The 12,588-nt window shown below is 43.5% G+C and overlaps 1 protein-coding gene across 6 annotated transcripts in view; it reads right to left on the reverse strand.

The window, feature by feature from the left end:
- Positions 1–12,588, reverse strand: part of GLI2 (GLI family zinc finger 2) — a 198,867-nt gene that overhangs the window by 140,303 nt on the left and 45,976 nt on the right. For 5 of the 6 annotated variants that reach the window (XM_062607126.1, XM_062607127.1, XM_062607128.1 and 2 more), the window contains exon 2: positions 2,052–2,214. In XM_062607126.1, coding sequence (XP_062463110.1) covers positions 2,052–2,184 — 133 coding nt within the window. In that variant the 5' untranslated portion in view covers positions 2,185–2,214. Of the gene's footprint in view, positions 1–2,051; positions 2,215–12,588 lie in introns of those variants that run through there. The other variant, XM_062607130.1, reaches the window with a different exon arrangement.

The following is a 12,588-nucleotide window of genomic DNA, read 5'->3' on the forward strand; positions in this document are numbered from 1 at the left end:
CATTACACAATGCTTTCATCACAATTCTCTGACATCTTCAAACAATCCTCCACTTACTTTTGTACTTCCTCTTAATAAAAGGACAACTATTGAGCCCTTAAATCATTCTTTTTAAAGGCCACAGGACACTGCTAATGGGACATATAATACTGGACTCAAAAACCAAACAAGTCTCTGGGGATACCAGATGGGCCAGTGGACTCCACCTTGGGTGCATCCTCATTTTCATCACATCTCTGGAAATGCAGTGACTGCTTCCTCAGTGGATGCATTCCCAAAGGCAAGTGGGGAGAACATATTTATTCATAACAGCAGATATGTGGGTTCTGAGTTCTAGCATATCCTTGGGACTTCATTGACACCATTCAGTCCTTTGGATCTGCCAATCACTGAGATGATGTCTCAAGCAGGCTGCGTCAGTGCCTCCTACAGCCTGTGCTGCTTCAACAGGAATCAAAATCTGCTGGGGGACTGAAACATCTGCATGTTGCTGTCTCTGCCTTTCCCCTATTTCTGCCACCCAGCAAGCTTTCCTTTCTGCCACTTTGCGTAGTGCTTACATGGAAGATGGCTCAGACCCATTCGGCAGGATGAGATTGTTTTTCCCTCCAAACAACTCTGTGTAAAAGATTTTCTAATTATTCTTAAGCTTTCTTTTGGCTAACAAAAGCTAACCAAGTTTATCAAACACGTGAACTAATCTGGTAGATTATAATCTAGAAGCTGCTACCTTATTTCACACATCTGAATCCTCCTGGGTCAATGTGGAAACAAAAAGTGAGTAACAAAGGTGTTGAAAAGGAAGAATAGACAAAGCAGATTTAAGCGATTTGGACTGGGAACTATCTTCAAAACTCCACCAACAGAAAACACAAACTCTTCAGCCGAGATGTGTCAGAAACAGGAGCCTGCAGAGGGGTCATGCTGCTCTCCTGGGGTGGTGAAAAACCAATGTGCAGTGAAGGAAGGGAAGGGGAAGAATTCATTTTGAGATAGACTCTGGCTAGCAATAATGTGTATTTTTAAGTGGGAAAGAAAAAATGCCTGCAAAGTTTACACAGCTCAGACGTTTCTTGCCACATCTGAGCTGGTGTAACCCCTTCTAAGTTTGTCTCCTTATACCCTTATGTCCAGAAAGAACACCCAGTCGTAGTCCCCAGCAAGGGCACCATGATGGGTACAGCTTTGCCCACACCTGGCGCCGCCATGAAGGGCCCTGACACCAATTTGGAGCTCCACCAGCTCCTGTGTGCAAGAGAGGGATGTGCTTTCTGGGGTTGTATTTTGCCTGGCATAGCCAGTGAAAGGAGGCAGGAGCAACAAGCAGACCTGCACATTGCCCCACTCCTCTCTCCTCCCAATGCTACACCCAGCAAAACCAACCCTATGCCTCATGGGTGTCCAAGAGAGTTTCTCAATTTAATTCAACACCAGCAGGACCAAAATCTTGCCAAAAACACAGATAGAAAAAGAAATAAGGAACTGAGCTGTTACTGACATTAACAGGAATGGCGCAGGTAGGGGGTTTCTTTGTGAACCTTCTTGCACTGGGGCCAGACAATCCCAAAACTCCTCCCTAACCACAAAATCCCAGCAGCAATGACTGAAGATGGTGCAGTCTGGTTAGCTTGTTAGCAGGATCATAGCTAGCACACAACATCCCTCCCTCACCACAATATCAGGGGGCACTCTGGATCCAGCCAGATTCCATGGAGGAGTGGCAGGCGCTATGCTGCCAACACCATACAGCACTGGCTAGCTGATGGCAAGCAGTGACATCATGCCTCAACTCTCCAACGGTCACCACTCACCACCCATCCTCTCTCTTGCTCCAGCCCAATTCACTGGGAGTGGTGGTGACTCATCACAGTGCAGTGACGTTCGCATGCCACGTGGTGACACAGCTTCCTGCTCCTGTGACCTCCAATGGCCAAGAACCCCAATAAACTCAGCGTGTTCACGGGAGGACAGATGCCACAGGACTTATTAAATTCTTACAGTCTAATGAAAAACACCCCTGCTGCTTTCAAATTGTGGAAAACATAAAGTACCTCCTTGTGCCACTGCTGCTCCTGTAGCTGCTAAAGGACTGGGTTTCTTCCCCGTCTCCGTAAAGCCATTCCCCTCCAGAACTGCACCTTTCCCTTCTTTTTTCCCAGCAGCCGTTGAAGCAGAAGTTTCCATCTTAGACGTGCATCTTCCAGCTCAGCGACCCTACAGGACATAAAAGAAAAACAGATTCTGGTCACTACTCACAAAACAGGCAAAATCAGCTCCGTAAGAAAGCTGATAGTTTGGCAGAGCTCAGAAGTAAATGGCGAGTGGCAAAGATATCCTGGGATTCTGACTCCAGAGGCACAGCCAGTACAGCAGCCACAGACAAAAAAGGCACAGCCCTGCAAAGGGATGGATATTCTGACATCCACTCGCTTCAGGAAATTGAAGACCTAAAAGGATCAGGACCAAAATACATGTTTTCCCCACTTAAACTTGGGCTACATAATAAAGCCTCTAGGTCCAAAGGGCATTCCAGGATTAAACAAGTGAGACACAAAAATTTAGTGTGTATAAAACCAGTTTGTCAATCTTATACATGACCTAGCCCATCATACACAAAAAACTGAGTCAGCTAAAACCTTCCAATAAAAATACAGCAAAAAAAACCCCACTTTTAAGATATTTTTTTTTCCTTTCCCCCAGTTGGTGCTGGTTCTGAAACAGTGCCCTGACCAGAACATTTCAAAAGCGCTTACGGATAATCCACACCAGAGCCCATCTAGCTCTCACTGGTGAGGACTAACATCAATCAATTTCTCTGTCTCTCAAGCAAGTTCTATCTGACCAGTCACATCTGAAAACAAGCTACAGCTTTATGCCTTTTACATATGGTGAATTAAGTGACAGTGAAAACTCCACGAACCAAGTAGATACCAAAGCAGAAATAAACCGGTTATTTCAATTTATGTCCATGAAAAATAACAGCTCCTGAACTTTTTGTCAGCCTGATAATTTGTTCTGCATGACTCAAACTTAACTGGTCTCCCAAAAGCAAACATATGGGCTTCCCAAATATAACATAAAATGGGGCTTCTCTTAAATGAGGAGGCATGCTTCATTTCTGACTGAAAATACTTTTGTTCTCCATTTTAACCTGTTTTATTTCAAATGTTTCCACGACTCCTGATTTCAAAGAACCCACACAGTTAACCTGGCACTACCAACCACTGGCTGGTCTTGAGAAAACCCACTGCTAATTCCTCCTTTCCTTTCCAATTTTAATGCAGATCTGAGATTTTTTCACATGCAAATTTTCAGATGCTAATTTTTCATCTCCTGAGATACTCTGGAGCACACTGTCTGTTTACCTTAATGGAATTAATGGGATCAGCCAAAAAATGTCTGGGAAACTATAAAACTTTTCTGCCTGTGGGTAGTTTTACTGCCGTTGCGCCAGCTCAAACTTCCCTTCCTTCACTCTGAAGGATTAAATGACTCCTGAACATCTTGGATTAAAAAGTTAACTCTCTTAAACAATTTAAAGCATATAAGGATTTCAGGAACTTCCATGTGTGAACTGTAGCTTTTACCCTTTAGTTTTTACTGAACCTGGTGTAAGCACTTCATTTTGGGATTGTGCTGTTGTCATCTCCTGACTATTTTGTTGGTTTTCAGGCAGGTTTTGTGCTGTAACTTGAGGACAGACAAGCACGAAAGTGAAGACCCTTTTCCTCTGCTACATTATCAGCTTCACAGCTCAGCACAGCCGGAGGGTAGTCCCATGCTCCCAGGCTCCTCACATCCATCACTGGAGACCCTCTACATTGCACCCCTGTTCAAGACAGGCTGTCCTAAACAACTTCCTCCTCTGAGATACATTAAAACTTCCCTATAAACATGAAGCCACTCTTGCTTGCTAGCATCCCAGAGGGGCTTGGCACGTGGTGGATGTGGTCCTCCAGCACTGTCACAGCTGCCTGGGCTCCAGCAGAATGGTGGCTCACCGAGCAGCTTATACCAGAAGCCCTCAAGTACTGCCTACATTAATGGGACACCTATCTGATGGATCTTCAGTCACTGTTTGCAGCTGTGACCAGTGAAGCCTGCATTGGAAATTACAGGACCCACAATTACAGGCTTTACTTATGACACAAGACTTTAGTGAATACTGAGATGGCCCCTCAAGGTCCTGCCCTGGCATGTGCTGGGACTGATGGCAAACATGGGATGAGTTTCTGAGGGCCAGGACTTTACAGCATTTTAATCCAGAAATCAGGTTGGGTTACAGACCAGGTATGAAATAAATATACTAAGGCTGGAGGAGTATTTGACCTAGGTCTGACAGCCTGGGCTTCTGTTCGCTAAGCAAATAAACTTCAGAGGCTATATTACAAGCCCCCCACCTGTTTCTTCTTAGTTCCTCCTCTCAAGGCTTTGCACTTTTGTTTGAAACCAGACGCTTGCCCTCGCACCCCTCCCAGCCTCCTCCCTCTGGGTTACCCTGACCCTCAGGGCAGCATCACGCTTGAGGAGGCTTCCTCAGGGACTACACAGCACAGCAGCCAGGGAGGGCAAGGAAGAAACTACTGGTAGAAATTATTCTCCTGTGGAACTAGCAGGTTAGAGCAATGCTTTTTTCAAGAGAGGTGCCTGAGGTGAGGTCTCTAAATCCATGCCACAGATACCTCAGTAGGGACCCAGTTTTTCAGATGTGTTGTTTATCCAACTGGAATTCAACAGGAGATCAGACTCCTAACAGAAAAATCTGGCCCCTGTAGCTGTATGCTCTATTTTCAGATGAATTATGAATTAAAAAAAAAAAAAAAAAATCCAGTGTCTCCAATAAATGGTTGCATTAAACAAGTAAATCCTCCTCAAATACTGGATTAGGAAAAAAACCCAACAACCAAACCCAAATGCAACTACTGTAATCTCACAGGATTTAGGTAATTTATTTTTGCTTCATAAAGGTGCTTGGGGCAGAACAGGCTGGATGCAAGGCTCCAGGCTCTTCCCCAGGTCAGTGGCAATTGAAAGTTATTCTCCTTCCACAGCTGACCAGCCCAGCCCAGGAGGACACAAGCATCCACCCAGGCCAGATCCTACCGTGCTCAGCATCTCTGTCCACAGACTGGGACATAGACCAGGGAGCAAAGGAACACCAACACTGATTTCATTATCCCACCTCCTGAGGTTTAATGGACAATGGCTGAGAGTCAGCTAAGCGCAGACTCCCCCACTGTGCTCTAGTGCTGTGGATGACCAGGACACAGAGCTGGAGCTTTGGAGATTTAAGTTCTCATCTTGGCTCTGTTACAGTCTCCTGTATCCCTGGGCAAAAAGCTTAACCTCTCTCGCAGACAGTTTCCACAGCCATAAAATAGGAAATAGTACTTTGCCCTATTTGCAAAGTGCTTTGAGATCCTTGGAGGCACAAGGCTATGGAAGTGTTTTTATTACCAATATAAGAAGATATATTGATGGAGGCAGTCAATCCACACCATCCAGGAGCACAACGTTCATTTTTTAAGCAATGCATAGTTTGCTTTCTGTTCAATGCTAAACTTTTTTCGCTGCTCTGTGCCACAAGAATTTATAAATTCAATGACAGATTAATCTTAGCAACGAGCCATTTGGCATGAAAAAGGGTTTCACAGGGAGCCTGGTTTTTCCTGTAAAGAGCATGCATTTAGGAGTGACTATACAGAGAAAGACCCTGTGCACTTATTCAAGTGCAAGTCTCTGCCCTCCATCATTACTCAGAATTAGAAACCCAGAATGGATTACTCAGATTGTTCCTAAGGTTTGTAGCTTTCTCTGCAGAAGAAGGGTTGGGTAATTGATTTTGACACTAATACCAGCACTATTCATATGCCCTGTAATATAATTTTGCAGTGACACTAAAAAGGCAGCCATCTGAGATCTGAACAAGGAAAGTGCTATATGATTTGCCCTAGACAACCCCAGCTATTTTAACAGCTGTGTTGTATATTAAAAGGGAGAAATCCCAACAGAATTAAAAACAACAAAGTCACATTTGCCTTTGAGGAAAAACAAGAAGCCATAAACTTTCCTAATAAAACAATCCCTCCTGCTAAGTGCTCAAGGAATGGTTGAAAATGCTGTCCCAAAATACCTGTCTCCTTTGGAGGGAACCAGCCAGAGCAGAACTGCTAGCAAACTTGGGAGCAAACGGATGCTCATCATCCATAGCCCCTCCATGCCCTTCTCTTGAAAACGCATTATTTCCTTCTTCAGGATTTTTCTTTCATCAGGAAACCCCCTTCTCCTCCCTTAGACAGAGCAGAAAACTGTTTTCTGTGAAACACAGATCACTAATTCTGGCCACCTTTCCTCAAAGACTAAGTAGCACTGATGGAGCAAACCTCTCTGGCAGAGGGTAGGTGCCACCAGTTGATGATGTGACATGGGTCCAATCCCCCAGAAGCCATCACAGTTGCTGAATGCCACCTTCATGCCCAGAAGCCCCGCAGGGCGAGAGGAAGGGTTTTCCAGACGGGGCTTCCAGCAGCCATTCTGCTTTTGTGAATATTTCAGGCTTTCTCAGACCAATGTCTATCTTCTCCTTCATTTTAAGTCCACCTCTACCTGACCTCCTCATGCACAGTGAGGTGCCATCACTCCCAAGAGGACATGACAGATGTGTGTTTGCTGCTGACAGCAGCACCACCTTCACTACAGCACAGCCAGGATGAAGCCTCACTGCTGCTGCCTCCTGGCATGAATGGGAGCTGGGGTAACTGGGGGTAGCCTCTGCACAGCTCTCACCAGGTTTGTCCTCATACACCCACCAAGGAGATACTTTATCTGTTCTGCCACATCACCCTCCTCATACCTTTCATAACGTGTTGTTCTAGTTAAGATAAACAAAGAGATACTCCCACCATCTCCTCTTTTGCAGTGGACTGTGTCATACAGCTAAAGTCTTCTGAATATATGATCTGCTTGTGAAATTCAGTGTGAGCCAACTGTTTTGAACATCAGCTTAATACAGTGGCTGCTGTGATCCTATTCAGCCTCCCAGGGTTTGAGCCAAATTATGTTCTCAATTACATGGAAGTAGCAGCAGTTAACCCAGTGAAGTCATAGGCTCTATACCATAGCAAAACTTGACCCCTCTATTTTCTTTTATATCAGCAATAGCTTCAAATTACTAAAAAAAGTTATTTCTGTACACATGCCGCTACTAACTGTTGGGGCTATACAAACATGATGTTAGCGAAGGATCTTATAGAAGGAAGTACTTATAAACTATCAACCTCAGCTAAAGGCAGCATAAATATGAATTCAGAACTAGCCACTTTGAGGGTCCTCCTGACACCACGTTTCCCATCTTGACACTGCTTAGGAATGGTCTGCTTGGGCCAGTCCTACCCAGTTGATTATATGTGGAAATTAGAGCTGTACGTCGGGGCATGTGTGTGTAGAGGAGCAGCTGTCTGTCTAGAGGCCCCTTCTGCCCCCTCCAAGCTTAGAAAGTGCTGTGGTGGGTCCCAACCAGCTTCTGGGAGACCTTATGGGAAGGGAGGAAAGGAAGCAGAGACAGCCCCACACTGACAGAAGTGGTGTTAGAGCTGCTTAGGGCTTCTTCTGTTTTTCTACCTCCTCCCCCAACTCCTGCTTAGAGAAGAGCAGTACTGGGCCGCTGAAGGGAGGAAGGAGGGAGCTGTGCTGGCTTTCAGCAAAGACGATAGAAAGGCACACAAGTTCTGCTCACCCACCCCCCAAATGTAGGCCTAAAACTGCTAAGAAAACTGAGTGTTCAAACGGCTTCACCAAACAGTTCCAGCCCATGGCAAAAGTTGCATCACTTAAAAAAAATGAAGAGGCAGAAAAAAGAAAAGGGGAAGGAAAAAAAAAATAGAGAAAAAACCTCCAGGATAGTTGGCAACACTGCAATAGTTATGCAGGTTCTGGAATGTACAAAGGCTGAAATCAGAGACTTAGCATCTCTTTTGAACTTCAAAAACAACAAGTCTCTTCAAATCACCCTGTTAATTGGCTTTAAATTAGAGTTCTACGTTAATGAACAAATCTTTCGCATACGGCATGAAACGGATACGCTTCTAGATTAACTTCCTGATCAACACCATCTGCCATTTCCATATGGCAATGGCAAACCAAAAGCACTAGGAAGAAGTCACTCTTGCCTGACTGTAAGGGGTCAAAGTGCACCCAGGACTGCCTGGCGCTTGGCAGCATTTCTCTGTAATGTGGTAACTTCAGAACCTCACCTCCAGCCAGCTCCAGAAGATCTAGGGATATTCCAGGCACCAATGGGCACAACTCTGCCCAGGGAGGTAAAGGATGGAGGCAAAGTATGGAAAAATGCATGATGGGTAGGAGGCATGAGGGAAGGAGGATTGTTTGCAAGGGTCATTTGCTGGATGTGGAAAAATCAAGGTGTTCTGAAGATGGAAAAGAGCCTGGAAGACAGAGAAGAAACAAGGGGAAAGAGGGATGACCTAACAGATTGGTGTAGGTAAGACCTCACCAACGAATATGAGTGAATGGAAGTACAAGCACAAGGCAGGCAGGCAATGACAAATCCTGTAGAGAGAGAAAAAGAGTAGCATGAGAAAGAGGAAGAAGGAGGCTGCAGACAGACCTGGTACCAGGGAAGATGGAGATACACAGTCCCGCTGGGGCAGGGGAAGGCACAGTATGACATCTAGCGTGGAAGACACAGGGACAAGCAAGATGAAAAACATTCCAGTAAGTTGCAGGGAAGCAAAACGGAGAGATGCAAGGGTCTCTGATGGAAAAAAATATGCCAAGGAAACAGCTCTAAGGAATGCAGCCCTCCAGTGTCTTCTGTCCCTCTTTGTAGCTGGACTACCCAAGACAAAGATACAATCCGCTGCTTCATGTGGTGCCAGGCATATGAAAGGTACATCTCAGAAGGGGTCAAAAGTGGCGTCCTGCCTTACATTGACACTGACTACAGTGGCTTCCCACTTAAATCAGACAAGGCCAGTGGGTTTAGTGGTGGTGATCAGAAATTATCACCATATGCACAATCTTGAAGTATTCAGCTACCTGCTCCGGAGCTAGCATTCACCAGCTGGATGCTCCTTTGAGACCTTCTGGCAGGGACCAGAAACTAATGGGCCCTGGACAGCGAAGAGTGTAATGCCAGTGTTTGCACAGGGATACCCAGCACCCTGGAGCCCCTTATCCTGACTGACAGGTGTGGCACAGGACTTACAGGAGACATGCGCTCTTCAGGAATGTCAACCAGAGGCCAAGCTATCCGAGGACATTCCACGGCACCAGATGACAACACTGAGTCCACTGAATTAAAACGTAACTGGTGTGTCCCTTTCTAAAAAGTTGTTTAATTTCTGAGCTGTGCTTACTGGAAAAAGGATAATATTGAATAAAGGAACTGAGATTTCACCCCTTCTTTGGGTTTAGCCTTCTGTTTGCATTTTTTATGAACACTAATGTCACTTTTATGTTGCTGCTTCCTTACAAATACAACCAATTTATAAATATTAGATTAATATGAATTATTTCCCCACTTCAAGTATATTTTCAAGTTGCCAACCTTAGAGCCCTGAACAGAAACTGTCTTTCAGATGCTGGGTTATATATAATTACAATACATCATCAAAACATACGAGCAGACATAAAAGCTCAAAGCCAGACACAGATTCGGCACTGTTCCATGCTGAGGCATGCCGGCTGGGATACATGACTTTTCTTCCTCTCTCTCAGAATTTATCTTTGTGTCATACTTTGGAAGAACCGAGAAGATGAAGGAGTGAGGACCGGAGGGAAGAGCCTTTTGTGGTGGAAGAAGAAAACAAAGTCATGCTTGTACTTTTACAAAGCCAAATCCTACATGTCTTATCATGAGAAAATTTTTACTATGTGAATTCTGACAGGCAAAAAACTGTCAAAGAAGATAATCAGGACACTCCTGCATTCAGACTCTGTGTTAGCATACTGTAAAAATATGGAAGGATACTACCAAGTAAACAAAATTGCTCAAAAGTAATGCATCATCATTATAACTGGTCCATGAATCTTCACTTGGGTTTTGTTTATTTGTTTGGTTTTGTTGTAAGGGTGCGAGAACTTTGGCAAAAAGTTGTCTAAGTTATTTTTTTGACATAAATTCAAAGTTTTCAATTTCCTACTGCAGAATTTTCTGGGGGTTATGTTTGTTTGTTCTCTTGGTTTTCAAAAAAAAAAACCAACCAAAAATCAAACAAAACAAAAAAAACACAAAAACAACAACAACAAAAAAAAAACAACAACCAAACAAAAAAACCCCCCAAAAAACCACAAAAAAACCCACAACAAATATTACCTATATGTGTGCACATGTATCTAATGAAAAAAATATTGTTTTCATTTTAGGAAAACTTTGCATGCTGGAATAGGAAAAAAAAAAGGAAAAAAAATAATAACATGAAGAAACTGAAAAAACCCCTTCATCAAGTCTTCATGCTCCAACAAGAGCAAAAACTGTTAATAACTAACATGTCAGATAAAACATCTGTGGTGCTTGGCAGATATGCCAGGGTGGGTAACAGCTGAACACAGACTGTATTATGACCAGGGTGGAGGACCATCATTTAAACTGTTTACAACAAAAATACACTCTAATTCCAAATCAGTAATAATTAACCTATTGACTTTTCAGCAGCCTTATGAGTTAAAGATACAAAGAAAGTAAATTGCACATACTATGAGCAGAACAGAAACTGACTCTGAACAGAGATGTTCACGCAGGTTCCACAGAGTGGGTGAGGGTCAGTGCAGGAGATCTGGCTAAGAGGAAAAGAGCTGCCTTGAAATCAGATTTGAGGGAGCTTTAGAAAAGGTGGAAGTGAACGTTTTGTTGACTGGTGGTGACTGAAGGAGAATCTTCTCAGGGCTTCATTTCCGTGAGGCAGTAGTTTGGGCACTTTCAACTCTCATGAATGAAACCTCAAACACAAACCACATGCAGTGAAGTTTAATGGGTTTGCTTTATGTAGGGGTGGGATGAGTAATATTGCCTTGTAGTGACTAGTCCACCCAGATGACACTGAACAGGCTCCAAAGCTTGGATAAGAAACCCCTCGTCTGGCTCCAGGAAGGAAAACCTTTATTTTGAGCAACGAAAGATGAAGGACTGCACCCTTACAAAAATCCCTATAGCAACTGAGTTCTTTCAGAACATGTTTCATTACAAAATTCTGGTTTATTTTTAAACATTCCAGTTCACTTCATCAGCCTATTGAATGCTCCTTCCAGAGGCACACGTGTAAGTATGTAGGAGAGAAGCCTGGGAAGAAAACAAGAATGTAATTAAAAACAAAAAAGCAACACTTCAATTGGCTCGTGTTCCTCTGCTGAACACATACACCACACAAGCTGCTATTCCACACTGGGTAGAAGCACATATTGTCTTTGTAAGACTATAGTTGCCAGCTAAAGGCAGGATGCAGACCACATAAAATGGCTGACAGTTCCTAAATGGGAGAATGGAGACAAATTCATGTAGATGGGAATGGGAGAAAAGTTTGTAACAGGATCATAAAGTATTTGGGGTTTGAAGGGACCTATGGAGTCATTGAGTCCAGCCTCATGCTCACAAGTAACAGAGCATGTGCAAAGCCCAAAACTTTTGAAGTATCTGACAGTAGATGGGACATACCCATGAACTTCAATGCAGCCTAATGTGCAAGGACACAAGCACACCGGTGAAGATTCAAGACCAAGAGTCCTTGCAAGGAACTTTATATGAGGGAGAACAGAATTAATACTCTGAAAAGCGCTCATTTCTGTGAGCTGCAACTCAAGTTACAGGGTTATGGCTATATAAGATTCCAAACATTAACAGTTAAGTAAGTGGTGAAAGGCAGAGCCCCTCAGTTTTCAGCAGTGTAGGTCCAACTTCTACAGAGAAGAGAGACTGTACAATGGAGCTGACTATCATTTCATGGAAGAGAATAAGTCTTTCAGGAGACAGACTAAAGTATTCAGGAGGGTATTAAGCTAATGACAAAAGACAAGGGTGAAAATGAGCACTCATTTAGCCAGAAATCAAGATGTCAAGATTAAAATTAATCAAGGTACCAAGGGACTCAAAGAGAAAAGATTCCTTAATTGTGTACACTCTAATGCTGCAAACCTGAGTAATAAACAAGAAGTGGAATAGCTCATTTAATACACAAATTAGTCCTGACTGGTATTACTGAATTGGGTGGGAATATTCATATGATTGGAGAGCTACAATCACTTTACGTATCAGTGACTGGAAACAAATACAAAGTCATGATGTTTGTCAGTGACAAATGACTGCAGACATGGTAAATAAAGATGACTGCTTTGCACCATTGACATGCTCTCCATCCCTAGGCTAGATACAAAGATTATATATTTTAAAACAACCACATACAAGGCCACACATCTGGGAAACAACTGATTAAAATGAAGACTGTGTTTTGAAAAACACTGGAGACAACCTGAAGTTTATGGTAGGCAAACAGTGGCTGACAAGTTCTTTGGAGGTTGCCAGAATCTCAGCAACTCAAGAAAATGTCCTTGTCCACACAGAATTTGGGAGGTTAC

The sequence above is a fragment of the Pezoporus occidentalis genome, unplaced genomic scaffold, assembly GCF_034315485.1.
Source record: "Pezoporus occidentalis ecotype Australia unplaced genomic scaffold, CSIRO_AGI_Poc_V1 ctg12, whole genome shotgun sequence".
In the NCBI taxonomy this organism is placed as follows: Eukaryota; Metazoa; Chordata; class Aves; order Psittaciformes; family Psittacidae; genus Pezoporus; species Pezoporus occidentalis.